General features: G+C 42.8%; 1 protein-coding gene across 1 annotated transcript in view; it reads right to left on the bottom strand.

The window, feature by feature from the left end:
* Positions 1–14,841, bottom strand: part of LOC138970922 (harmonin-like) — a 43,599-nt gene that overhangs the window by 26,866 nt on the left and 1,892 nt on the right. The window contains exons 2-5 of the mRNA XM_070343504.1: positions 12,154–12,221; positions 6,228–6,311; positions 3,120–3,247; positions 554–627 (exon numbers count right to left, since the gene is read on the bottom strand). Coding sequence (XP_070199605.1) covers positions 554–627; positions 3,120–3,247; positions 6,228–6,311; positions 12,154–12,221 — 354 coding nt within the window. The remainder of the gene's footprint in view (positions 1–553; positions 628–3,119; positions 3,248–6,227; positions 6,312–12,153; positions 12,222–14,841) is intronic.

Below are 14,841 nucleotides of genomic sequence, written 5' to 3'. Positions count from 1 at the left end.
TCACTAATGACTGGCCTGTAATGTCATGTGGGAAATAATGTCACATGGGGAAACCTACAGGCAAGTCATTTTAAAGCAGACTCTGTTCCAAGTAAGAATTAACCTAATAACAAAGAGAGCTAAAAATGATGTCCAAATCAAAAATTGCGGTCTTTTTTTGAGAAGACAACTCCCCCCCCCCCACAAAAAGTAAAAGAGATGTGAGAGTTACACCAATCCTTTAATAATAATAATAATGGTGATTTCTATAGCGCTTTCGAACACACAAAGCGCTTTACAAAAGCAATAACAACATCATTACCAGAATGACGCCATTGACGGAATAGAACACAATCATAAACACTTTACAACAAAAACCAAAAACAAAACATAAATGTTACAAAAATCCAGAGGCTCTTACAGGAACGAACTCTCAGTATACACAACAATTATGATGCACACACACACACACACACACACCCACACATGTCCACACACACGCACACACACACACACACACACACACACACACAGTAAACATTGTTCATCTGAAAATGCACTTTACTATACAGACCCTGAGTCCTTGCTTCTCTGCCTGGGAGCCTGGCTCCACGGCCGACACAAACACTCCCACACTGAACTCGTAGCCTGTAACACACACAGCAAGCTGTACAATGCCGCACACACTAAAGGGATTAGCAACGATGACAACAAATCCTCAATTATCTTTCTTCCTTTGAAGTGTCATGAAGGCATCCCACAATTCATACTCTCAAAAATCTAGTCACAACCACTTTTCACAGTGATACTGCAAGCCATTTTCTGAACCAGTAATTCTTTACGAAATATGATAAATGGCTGTCATGATAACCTGGCAGGCAAAGCAGTCAAACTAAGGTAAAACATTCAGTGATTAGGCCAAAAAGAAAAATATGTCTGTTTCCGGTAACATCGCCCAAAAAAATAGGGTCGGTTGGTTGTTGTTGTTTTTTTACCTTTTTCTTACGTTTTGTTAACGTCTTTTTACGTGTTTTTTTTATTTTTTTTAAACGCTTCCTTAGTTTACTTACAATTATTTAGCACATGTTTTTGACCTAGATATATTGAAACTAAATAAAGTATACTTGACTTCATATTTGTTTTTTGTTTTTTTCTGTGTGGATGTCAGATTGAGCGAGTGTGTGTGTGTGTGTGTGTGTGTGTGTGTGTGCACGGTGTGTGTGTGTGTGGGTGGGTGTGTGTGTACGTGTGAGATAGAGAGAGAGAGAGAGAGAGAGAGAGAGAGAGAGAGAGAGAGAGAGAGAGAGAGAGAGAGAGAGAGAGAGAGAGAGAGAGAGAGAGAGAGAGAGAGAGAGAGAGAGAGAGTAACAAGTCGCGCAAGGCGAAAATACAATATTTAGTCAAGTAGCTGTCGAACTCACAGAATGAAACTGAACGCAATGCCATTTTTCAGCAAGACCGTATACTCGTAGCATCGTCAGTCCACCGCTCATGGCAAAGGCAGTGAAATTGACAAGAAGAGCGGGGAAGTAGTTGCGCTAAGAAGGATAGCACGCTTGTCTGTACCTCTCTTTGTTTTAACTTTCTGAGCGTGTTTTTAATCCAAACATATCATATCTATATGTTTTTGGAATCAGGAACCGACAAGGAATAAGATGAAAGTGTTTTTAAATTGATTTCGACAATTTAATTTTGATAATAATTTTTATATATTTAATTTTCAGAGCTTGTTTTTAATCCAAATATAACATATTTATATGTTTTTGGAATCAGAAAATGATGGAGAATAAGATGAACGTAAATTTGGATCGTTTTATAAATGTTTATTTTTTTTTACAATTTTCCGATTTTTAATGACCAAAGTCATTAATTAATTTTTAAGCCACCAAGCTGAAATGCAATACCGAAGTCCGGGCTTTGTCAAAGATTACTTGACCAAAATTTCAACCAATTTGGTTGAAAAATGAGGGCGTGACAGTGCCGCCTCAACTTTCACGAAAAGCCGGATATGACGTCATCAAAGACATTTATCAAAAAAATGAAAAAAACGTTCGGGGATATCAATCCCAGGAACTCTCATGTCAAATTTCATAAAGATCGGTCCAGTAGTTTGGTCTGAATCGCTCTACACACACACACAGACAGACAGACAGACAGACAGACAGACACACACACACACACACACACACACATACACCACGACCCTCGTCTCGATTCCCCCCTCTACGTTAAAATATTTAGTCAAAACTTGACTAAATATAAAAATATACCAGTTTGAAATTAAAACTAAAATGTATTGTTTTCCAAACGTTCTCTGGGTGAAGGGTTGCTTCCCATTGAACTTCAATTAAACTGATGCTCTGCTCATTGGTTTGAAAACATAGTCTAATGTTTTGATGTTGAAGGAGCTTACGAGGTCGCTGACCGTCAAGCCCCACTCCAAAACAAACTCATCGGATGTTGCTTTCCCCTGGCCCTTGGCTTGAGCAGAGTACACTTTGGGGTTAAGCGGGCCATCAATGTCAAAAAAGATAGCAGCTACGGTGAGATTGGCAGAACATGTTGCTATGACTTTCTTGTCAGGCGTGTGGTCGCATTTTCCTAGAATAACTGCAAGCGGAAATCTTGCCACAGACCCTTCAGAGGGATTCCCGGCGTCATTGGCCGCCATGTTTTTTTCGCGTGACGACGGAAACGGGAGGTAAGTCTCTTCGATTGTGAAGTCTCATCTCCCGGTTTTTTTTTGTTGTTTTTTTTTGTGTGTGTGTGCGAAAAGCGAAAAAAAACTTTAGGGTCGGCGCTTAAAAATAGGGTTGGTCGGGTTACCGGAAACAGACATATTTTCCTTTTTGGCCTTACATTTGTAGGGAAAACCTATAAAGCACATCTGTTCCAATAGGTCTGCTTGGCAGTCGAGTTGGTTTCTGGTACTGTACTTTCAGATTTGAACTTATACATCAAATTAACTTGTCTCTTAATGCCACCCCAGCACATGTACAACAGGCATCCCTTCTACCCTTCCCCCTTTCTCTTCCACTGCACGACCAAAGAAGCCAGCTGTGTGGGACTTCAGATTCAGAAAGCATGGCTGACACAAAGCGAAACAATTTGAGAGAAACGTTACGGCAGCAAACACTGACCTCCCCTGACAGCAAATCCCAGACTCTGGCCTGGCGCCCGGCGAAGGCGAATGGTGCGGAGCCGCACGCCTGGAATGGCCGGTGCTAGGTAGCTGTACTCCATCTGGTGGCGAAGCAGGATCAGCGGTCTGCTCGCATACAAGCAGCAATACTAGTAACTAGTACTTATGTTAGTTGCATCTAAAAATAAAAATGCAAAGCCTTGGAAACGCAGGACATTGTCTTCATAGTTCTTTCTTTCTTTATTTGGTGTTTAACGTCGTTTTCAACCACGAAGGTTATATCGCGACGGGGAAAGGGGGAAGATGGGATAGAGCCACTTGTTTCTTGTTCACAAAAGCACTAATCAAAAATTTGCTCCAGGGGCTTGCAACGTAGAATCATCGATCGCCTGCGCAGGTTGACTGGTTGAGTGAATAGGATTCGATCCAACTTTCGCAAAAAACCTCCTCTTTTCTTTGATGAACTGAAGAAAGGAGGAATAAAGAGGTTACACACCTCGTCTCAGTGATTATAAATAATAATGGTCTCAGTTCGCGGTCATGAAAAAGCTCGCTAAAGCTCGCATTTTTCATGATCCGCTAATTTCGACCATTATTTTTAATAATCACTGAGACTCGGCATGTAACCTCTACATATTACCTTACTGGGAGAATGTAAGTTTCCAGTACAAAGGACTTAACATTTCTTACATACTGCTTGACTAAAATCTTTACAAAAATTGACTATATTCTATACAAGAAACACTTAACAAGGGTAAAAGGAGAAACAGAATCCGTTAGTCGCCTCTTACGACATGCTGGGGAGCATCGGGTAAATTCTTTCTCGTCCCAACCAATATGGGACTCCCCTTAACCCGCAGGGGGCTGTCTTCAAAGTGTACACATATAAAAACAACAACTTGCTCAATGTACAACTATGTCAATCTGCATACTGAATTTGGCAAACAATTCCCACTCTGAACACTCTGCACAGAACACTGCACAGAACACTCTGCACAGAACACTCTGCACAGAACACTCTGCACAGAACACTCTGCACAGAACACTCTGCACAGAACACTGCACAGAACACTCTGCACAGAACACTCTGCACAGAACACTCTGCACAGAACACTCTGCACAGAACACTCTGCACAGAACACTCTGCACAGAACACTCTGCACAGAACACTCTGCACAGAACACTCTGCACAGAACACTCTGCACAGAACACTCTGCACAGAACACTCTGCACAGAACACTCTGCACAGAACACTCTGCACAGAACACTCTGCACAGAACACTCTGCACAGAACACTCTGCACAGAACACTCTGCACAGAACACTCTGCACAGAACACTCTGCACAGAACACAGCCAGGCTGTTGATTAATGGTATATGTCCAAGTGGAAGGATGCTCTTTTTCCACGTAAAAGCCTGAACAGATCAGTGGTGGGGTATACAATCATTTACGTGCAATAGAAGGTACACTCTTTAAAAAAAGTTAAGGATCACTTTTTTACAAGCACGCCACACAAAACAGACAAGACCGAATTCTTTCATTTTTTAAAAATTATATAATTGAACAACCAAGGAGTAATGACAAACAAAGCAAAGATCGAACGCGGCAGCGACAATTTAGCTAGAGTGTGTCAAACGTGACAACCCTCGAAAATGGAATTCACGACAATGTGAATCAGTGTCAATAACGCGTTTGCCCTCCGTTGTGTGCCAGGCATTTAACACATCGTTGGCGCATGGAGTGGATCAGGTTGCATATGAATGCTCTGGGAACTCCATTCCACTCCTGCTGGAGCCATTGCAGCAGTTGACCCAGATTGGCAGGAGGAGGGTGATGTTGCTGTACCCCACGACAAAGCTCGTCCCACATGTGCTCTATGGGGTTCAGGTCCGGGCTGTTGGCTGGCCACAGCATCCTGTTGACCCTGGCCTGCTGGATAAAGGTGTTTACAGCTGCAGAGCGATGGGGAGGTGCGTTGTCATCCTGAAGAATCGCACGAGGGCCGGTCGCTTGGAGGGCTGGAACAACCAGGGGCTGCAGGACCTCATTCTGGTAGCGGACACTGGTCAAGTTGCCCACTACATGGTACAGAGGTGTCCTTAGACGTGTGCTGATCCCTCCCCAGACCATCACAGAGCCTCTGCCAAAACGCTGTCGTTCAAGAACAGCGCGTTCTGCGAAGTGCTCTCCGCGACGCCTCCACACTCGGATGCAACCATCAGCAGGTTCCTAGCAAAAGCGGGACTCATCTGTAAACAACACCTGAGCCCACTGCTGACGTTGCCACCTCACATGTTGAGTGCACCAGGCTCGGCGAGCTGCTCGGTGATTAGCAGTCAGGGTTGTTCCTCGGACTGGACGCCTTGCACGCAAGCCAAAGTTAGGTAAGCGGTTTCGGATCGTCTGACCACTAACAACAGTGTTGGTGGTAGCTTGTAGGCGTTGCCTAATGTTGTTTGCCGTAGCCATTCTTTGTTGCATGGCCTGCCTCTGAATGAAGCGATCCTCTCTTTGTGTGGTGACTCTGGGCCGACCAGAACGTTGTCGCTCCTGCACTCTTCCAGTTGCGTGGAATCTCTGTTTTAGTCTGATGATGACAGAGGGAGCCACTGCAAGCCTCTGGGCCACTTGCCTGGCAGCAACACCGTCTTGTAGCCATCCTATTGCCCTTCCTCTATCCAAATCGCTCAGTTTTCTTCGTGGGGGCATGTTGCTACTGTGCATAATTGTGTCAGCGTGTCAACCTTTAAACACAAGCTGGTGAGCGATGTTCATAGCCAGGACCCTGTTGTAGCACGTGCATCACAACCTTTTGCCCTGGCATGCGTTCCGCAAATTTCATGGGGCTATAAAAAACACCCTTTTTCTTCCAAAATGCAGAAGCTTTTGAGAAGTCCCACAAAGGGAAATAACTCTGCCTGCCAAACAAAATTCTAGGTCAAGACTCATTGTTCATTTGTTAATTCAAACACATTAATCTTTTAATTATTATGTCGATGATTATTTTTTTGGCAATTTTTTATAATTAGATCCGTTTTTTCAACCGATCCTTAACTTTTTTTGAAGAGTGTATATTGTCCATTTAACCATTCTTCACATTTCTTACCTGATAAACTCGTAGAGCTCAAGTTTCTGAGGTTCATCCAGCAGTTCTCGCAAATCCACAAGCAGCTGGTGAAGTTTCTGCGACCTACACACACAGATGCATCGCGTACCTAAGTTACAAATTCAATAATCCCTCAGCCCTGATACTCAAGACACGGAAAGCACTGATGTTAAGCACTGCAAATTTCATAGCGCAAAAACCACTGCAGCCTTAAAACCCAAATCACAAATCAATTTTTTTTGTGAGAGGACATGCAGAGTCTAAGGTTCTAACAAAGCGCTGAAGACTTTATTAATCAGAAAATCACTACAAGCCAGAAGATTTACATCTTCCATCAATTCTGTGACTCCATTTTAAGATACTGGAGTGATCGTTTTTATTCAATGCGCCGTGAGCATTTATGACAGAGTATAAATATCATTGTCGTCCTCCTGGGAATCACACAAATGTCAAAACCGTCAAGCACACAGACGGGAAAGTTATTATCATGCGATGCATCTTAAAGTTGAACAGTAGAGAAAGAAAATAATGGTAGTGCTATTTAAACCAGTCGATCAAACCTAAAATCCATACAACGGAGACATTACACGTAGCCTGCCTACCGCTAAACACTTTGCCTTTGCACTGTGCAGTTTTGTCTTGTGGAAAATCACTCACCAGCCCTCCCTTTTCCCTTTTGAGTCTAATGACAAACCTGATCAAACTATAAATCCAAACATTCTCGCCTCGAAAGTCTAACAGAGTGAAGGTTATAACCTGTGGGGGAACGCTTGTGTCAAATATGTGAACTTGATGAAATGGCCAATCAATGAACAACACTGGCGCAGAACACACAAGTACCTCCACAACTCACAAGTGCCTCTGGGTCCTTGAAGCCAGGTAACTTTATGTTTGACATACAGCATCCACCATCCGATATTGATGGCGGCTCGTAAATTACTGCTGTAAGCGACAGCCTGTGTAAATAGCACTACTAAATCAATTTCCCTTGGCTGAGGGTATATCTATAGCTACATGTATGAGATAAATCCTTGCTTGTTATAGTCATCTGTCCCTGCAAGCTAACATCACTTAACTCTCTCATTCCTTCATACAGATTGTGCCATGAACAATACAGTGGAACCGCCCTTTTAGGCTCCCTACCCCCATTTAAGACTTTCCCTTTTAAGCCCCTCCCCCCAAACATGTAAGACTTCAATTTTAAGACCTAATGTTTTTCACGTTTTCTGTTCGTAACCTCCGTTAATTTCATTCACTTTTTAGACTCCCTCCTGTCTAAGGCCCCCCCCCCCCCCCCCCCCAAAAAATAGGTCTGTTTACGGTAACATAGGCCAAAAAAATAGGGTCGGTAGGTCGGGAATTTTTTTTTTCCTTAAAAAAACATATTTTTACGTTATTTTGCAAAAAAACCAAGATTTTTTTTTTTCCCAAATGCCAAAAAAAAGTCTAGGGTCGCGTGAAAAAAATAGGGTCGGTCGGGTTACCGTAAACAGACTATTTTTTTTGTGTGGCCTAAAGCCTGATTCTCTCAGATTTTGGGACTGCAGTCTCTCAAATTGTGTCTAACCCATCATCACCCATGGTAAAAAAAGAAAAGAGTGGGGGTTGGGAGTGGGAATATAATTAATGATTGAATTGCATGTGTGTGTTGGATTCATGCCAAACTGCAGTGGCACGATGGCTAGAAAGTTGTGTTTAATTATCTGCCTGTCACATGTAGAAGGCTGTTGTGCAGTCTGAGCGCTTTATTGAAAACTGTTCAGTTTGACACATCCAGCATTGACCTAACCTAATGTTTCGTCTTGTGTTGTGATTAAACATTCCAATAACTTACCTTTCTTGTGTTTTTACATTTAGTCAAAACTAAATGTTTTAACATAGAGGGGGAATCGAGACGAGGGTCGTGGTGTATGTGTGTCTGTCTGTCTGTCTGTCTGTCTGTCTGTCTGTCTGTCTGTCTGTCTGTCTGTCTGTGTGTGTGTGTAGAGCCATTCAGACTAAACTACTGGGCCGATCTTTATGAAATTTGACATGAGAGTTCCTGGGTATGATATCCTCAGACGTTTTTTTCATTTTTTTGATAAATGTCTTTGATGACGTCATATCCGGCTTTTCGTGAAAGTTGAGGCGGCACTGTCACGCTCTCATTTTTCAACCAAATTGGTTGAAATTTTGGTCAAGTAATCTCCGACGAAGCCCGGACTTCGGTATTGCATTTCAGCTTGGTGGCTTAAAAATTAATTAATGACTTTGGTCATTAAAAATCTGAAAATTGTAAAAAAAATATTTTTTTTATTAAACGATCCAAATTTACGTTCATCTTATTCTCCATCATTTTCTGATTCCAAAAACATATAAATATGTTATATTTGGATTAAAAACAAGCTCTGAAAATTAAAAATATAAAAATTATGATCAAAATTAAATTTTCGAAATCAATTTAAAAACACTTTCATCTTATTCCTTGTCGGTTCCTGATTCCAAAAACATATAGATACGATATGTTTGGATTGAAAACACGCTCAGAAAGTTAAAACGAAGAGAGGTACAGAAAAGCGTGCTATCCTTCTCAGCGCAACTACTACCCCGCTCTTCTTGTCAATTTCACTGCCTTTGCCATGAGCGGTGGACTGACGATGCTACGAGTATACGGTCTTGCTGCGTTGCATTGCGTTCAGTTTCATTCTGTGAGTTCGACAGCGACTTGACTAAATGTTGTATTTTCGCCTTACGCGACTTGTTATTCTTCATTTTGAAACGTTAGATATCAGTTTGCAGTACACGGTATTGTAATCACTGCCTCAGCTCCCATTTGCCACTAATCTGTACTAGACACCGTATCATACTTGCAGCTGCCATGACACTGCTAAATACCCCCACCTGTGACAACATTCCTGATCAAATCAATACGCAGTCTTTATCATGACATTAATGCCGGCAGCCTTCAGCACAGTACAGCCTGCATTACTGAGCTAGCTTAACACTAATTACTGTGGGTAAAAAAAAAGAGACATTTAGATAAGTCTGCTAAATTTTAATTGAACACACACACAATTGCCTGCACGCACGCACACACACAGACTTAAAAAGTAACTGACACAAACTTGTAATGCAATTAATCCAAAAACAAAAAGACTGCCAACGTACCGGTAATTGTAATGTTTTGTCAATAATTTAAAACGTTCCAACAACATACCTTGCTTGTTTTTTGATTTTGTAATGCCATTGTCTCCATCCTATTCATTAAGATGCTGCTTAGAGTTGGCTGTGTATGGATGATGGTAATGAGTATTTGTATAATTGCTTGAGTGGTGAGTGAAGGAGAACATCTGGAATGAAACAATGGTAACAAAAAAGGGAGTCCGAGAGAGCAAGTGCCAAAGTCATTGGTAAGCAGCGCAGCGGCCAGCAAAGCAAGTTAGCGATATCAGTTCTGCAAACCCCCCATCCATCCCCTGGCATCCACCGATTATAGTTTTGTTGACGGTTCGCTGCGTACATCGTGTACCCCTTTTGAGATGATTGCATTTGCATCTTTTGAATCAATTTCTTGCATAGTATAATCAAAATGAGGGCTATATATATGTGTTAATTAGTAATTGATGTTGTTGAGTTCATTGTCATTTTGTCTTTATGAATTAATATGTATGTTAACATTTGTTTCTTTCTTTTAGTGTGGATTTATCTCTGTACAATGTTATCTTTCATGGTCATTGTCAGATGGTATTTTTCTGTGAAGTAAACTGCCCTCGTTACTTGGCCCAAATCAAATGAACGTCTTGGCTACGTATGTTGGTACGGAAGCGTGAGTGTAATTTTGTGTGTGTGTGTGTGTGTGTGTGTGTGTGTGTGTGTGTGTGTGTGTGTGTGTGTGTGTGTGTGTCTGCGTGCGTGAGTGTGTGTGTGTCAGTGACAGTTTGCCTTGTGTTCTACAGTTGCAGCTAGGGAGGGGGCATTAGTGAGTAGTTTAAATGTATAATCCAAGGTTTTCTTTATTAATCTCATTAGTCTGCCTAAAACCAAACTTCAGAACCTGATTCTGTCTTTTCTTACAGATTAATTCTCTAACTTTGCTGTTGGATACAAACAATACACACGAGGAAACTTCCACACCGTATGGCTTATACACACATATGCTTTCACTCTTGGATGTTGTTTGGTATGTGCCGGCAGTATTCAATGGAATGCCTCAACTTATTTCAAGTTGCCGACATATCTATATATATATACGACTAGTGTCTGTGTGTGTGTGTGTCTGTGTGTCTGTGTGTCTGTGTGTCTGTGCGCGATGCGCGGCCAAGGTTCTCGATGGATCTGTTTCAAATTTGGTGATCATATTCAGGTACACCCTGGACACAACCTGGTCGATGAGATATTTCAACACGTGCTCTCAGCGCGCTGCGCGGAACCGATTTTGGTTCCACCTCAGCTATTTTGGTTCCACCTCAGCTTACCCGGGCCCCCATACCGACACACCATAGCCGCTACACCACATCACAACGCCAAAGTTCTCGGTGGTTCTTTTTCAAATTTGGACACCGTATTCAGCTACACCCCGGACACAATATCATCGATGAGATATTTCAACACGTGCTCTCAGCGCGCAGCGCTAAACTCATGTTCGTTTTTGTGTTCATTTCACCATTATAAGTAACTCTTCCTTATCTTCTCCAGTGTTTGGCGTTTATCTCCCTTCCTTCGTGTGGCTTTCCCGTTCAGTTGTAAGTTACTATTTATTTTTAGAATGTCACTGCGCTGTCCAGAACGCTTCCCTTGCACCCGTAAGTTGTTCTTACTGTCAAAGTGAAAAGGTCGAATCAATTTATAGCCACGCGAAAAATACACTCTCACCTATCTCTATATATTTATAGATACAGATATGCATATATATATACGGCTTCTCTGTGTGTGTGTGTGTTTGTGTGTGTGTGTAGGCAAAAACCTATGTATTATAGAGTTCTGTTTGTGATGGGGTCTAGCGGCTTTTGTCTGTCTGCATGTTCTGGCATGTGAGAAGCCACAGCAGATAATATAGGGCTAAGAAATAAGCTCTAAAATTCTCAATCCCGTTTGACAGGACTTCGCCTTTCAAAGGTGATTGTGGTGAACCGCCACGCTGTCTGTCTCTGTCGCGCCGTTCACCCCAAATTCCCGTTTCTGAGAGTGACTATTTTTAGAATGTCACTGCGCTGTCCAGAACGCTTCCCTTGCACCCGTAAGTTGTTCTTACTGTCAAAGTGAAAAGGTCGAATCAATTTATAGCCACGCGAAAAATACACTCTCACCTATCTCTATATATTTATAGATACAGATATGCATATATATATACGGCTTCTCTGTGTGTGTGTGTGTTTGTGTGTGTGTGTAGGCAAAAACCTATGTATTATAGAGTTCTGTTTGTGATGGGGTCTAGCGGCTTTTGTCTGTCTGTATGTTCTGGCATTTGAGAAGCCACAGCAGATAATATAGGGCTAAGAAATAAGCTCTAAAATTCTCAATCCCGTTTGACAGGACTTCGCCTGCAGAGGTGATTGTGATGAACCGCCACGCTGTCTGTCTCTGTCTCGCGATTCACCCCGGCGAAGCCGGGTATTCCTCTAGTTTCCAACGTAGAGCTGCTGAATTTAAATGTTATATAAGGGGAAAGATGACGCCCAGGATTGCCTTAATCAAACTTTCAAAACTTGCCCTAAGGCCAAATTTGATGAATAAAATAAAACATAGCAACATCCCTGCATACTCTAAAACCATAAAACTTCTTCAATCTTTATTGGGGTTTTCTTTACAAAGGCAACAGTGTGTTCTAAGACAAATATTGTTGATCAAAAATCAGTAAAATGTCCAGCTTCCACAAAATTTTCAGAATGTGCACAAGCTCACAAGAACATTACAGGAATATGTTTTTAGAAAATATGAAGATACTTACGACTGATATCGCCGCAGCGCCTCAAACAGGCTGTCCCTCTGTCCATTGTCTGGTATGATTTCATGAACCTGCACACACACACACACACACACACATACATAGGTCAAGTGTGACTGATATCAAGGGGGGTCTGGTAGCTCTGTTGGTAGAGCACTGGACTTGTGATTTTTGGATCACGTCAGGTTTGAATCCAGGCAGGGACAGACAGTCAGGTCAATCTTATGAGATGGTATCCATGTCCCACCCGTGTGTCATCCCCATGGCACTTACAAGACACAGTCAGCAAAATAATAATATAGCCCCCCAAAAGAGAGCATGTCAGGGCAAGTCCCTTCTAAATGGGTGAAAAAAGTTGAACATTGATATTGCCCAACTGCAGTTTAGAGTCGGATGAGAAGCTGATGAGAGTCGACTGAAAATCAGGGGGATTGTTCACACTTTTTTTTTATTTTGTTTTTTTGTCTTTGCACCTGTTCCTTTGTCCCGTTGTGCTCTCACACCGCCCCGTCCCTGCACTCGCTGTTCCAACCACCTCTGAATTTCGTTCCGCTACCAGACTTGTCGATTTTACAGATGCTCCAGGGGGGGGGGGGGGGGGGGATGTCGGGTCGCTGCGGTAGGCTACCCTCGGTAGATGACACTGCACTTCTGCTGAGTCACTTCGACAGTGTTCAGTAGTGGGTCTGTCCCGAGCTAACGGACGCAGCCCACTACCTACTATGCCCCCTACAAACGACATTAACTTTAAGTCGCGGAGCCAGACTGAGTGAGCGTCGACCCCTCCAGAGAGCAGACCGCCACCACGTCCCTCCGTAGACCCCCCAGAACGTCACACGTTGAAGACTGACAGCAGAACTACTATTCAGGGAAGGATCGAACAGGAACACTGAGACCAAGGTCACCATGAGAGCTCCGGGCATGAAGGGCCACAAGAACAAGGACAATTTATATTTTGGATGATTAATGAGATGAGGATGATTATAATGATGCTTTGGATTTCCAATTTTGGTTTGAGACTACGTGACAGGGCAGCACTCTACGTTTACTGTCATCAACCAGGGCGTCAACCAGGCCCGAGAACTGCCGCACCTGCGGTGTTGGTCAGGTATACAGAACCTGAGCACCCTCAAAGTCGCATTCGTTAAGTGAATGACACTCGGCTGTGTGATCCCAGCCTTCCCATAGGAACCATAGCACTTCCACTCTGGGTAGGAGCCGACCGTAGCCGAAAAACCCACATGACCCTGATGGGATTCGAACCCACGACCTCCCGGCCCGCAGCCCGATGCGCTAACCACTGCGCTACGGGGGCCGGTGGATTGTTCACACTTCTCCATGATTTGCCTCACCAACTTCTAAACAACTTCTAGCGAACAAAATTCAGTTGAAAGTTGGCTTGCTTTAGCTATGAATGTTCAGATGTCCAGGCATGCCCAAGTGCCCACCACAAACCAAGGTTCTAACAGCATAACCAATTCTGATAATGGTACATGTAATTACATGTCAAATGCCAAGACCAGCTCCACCCCAACATAACAAAATTAGTTGGATCCAGGCCGCCTTATGAATTTAAATCAAAGCGTTATTATTTCCTGATACATTAAGCATTGCAAGATGTCTCAACCCCTAGCTTAGGTTTTTATGTATCAGCAGTTATCCACTGTCACCTGTAATGTTTAATACGAACATTCAACAACTTAAAGCATGATAACAAATTATGAATTTTCAGCATAAAAACAGAGTCAGATTCTTATTTTCCTTTTTAATGACTGCTCTGATTACACTCGGCTGTAAATAGCAGACTGTGACAAACATTTCATGTTTCTATGACCATTAACAGTCATATCCAAGCTTGACGGGTGCAATGGGTCGGTGGTAAGACGACGGCCTCCAAAGCAGAAGGTCGTGGGTTCGAATCCCGGTAGCGCCTGGTGGGTTAAGGTGGGGATTTTTCCGATCTCCAGGTCAACTTATGTGCAGACCTGCTAGTGCCTTATCCCCCTTCGTGTGTACACGCAAGCACAAGACCAAGTGCGCACGGAAAAGATCATGTAATCCATGTCAGAGTTCGGTGGGTTATTAGAAACACGAAAATACCCAGCATGCTTCCTCCGAAAGCCGCATATGGCTGCCTAAATGTCGGGGTAAAACCGGTCATACACGTACAAATCCACTCGTGCAAAAACACGAGTGTACGTGAGAGTTTCAGCCTACGAACGCAGAAGAAGAAAAAGAAATATCCAAGCTTGAGGACAAAATTCATCTATTCCACACAGTCTATAGTTTCACTGCATCAAGTCTCTTCACCTTCTTGGACATTCGAAGAGGCCCGGACCAGAGCCACTTGATAGAACCCTCTCTCACAACAACTATTTCTGTGGGGGAAACAGACATTTTCACCTCTTTGCCCAAACTTAACACCCAGGCAGAAGAATTAAACACACTGAGGTATTCCAAAACCCAGCAGAGCAGAAGTGATGATCATGTTTCAAAGTCAAATGACCCACATGACAGATTTGTAAAGATTACCAGTGAAAACTGTTAACGCATCATCAAGGAATTTGTCACTTAAGAAAGATTAGAGATACATGTAATAGAGAGATTAAGAAGCGCTACCACATTTGTATGGTTGACATTTTCGGTTGTAAAATGTCACACCTTTTTGAGTTCACGTGACTTCCGATCTCT

This window comes from Littorina saxatilis, linkage group LG7, assembly GCF_037325665.1.
Source record: "Littorina saxatilis isolate snail1 linkage group LG7, US_GU_Lsax_2.0, whole genome shotgun sequence".
Classification (NCBI taxonomy): Eukaryota; Metazoa; Mollusca; class Gastropoda; order Littorinimorpha; family Littorinidae; genus Littorina; species Littorina saxatilis.
This window is presented reverse-complemented; position numbering and strand designations above follow the sequence as displayed.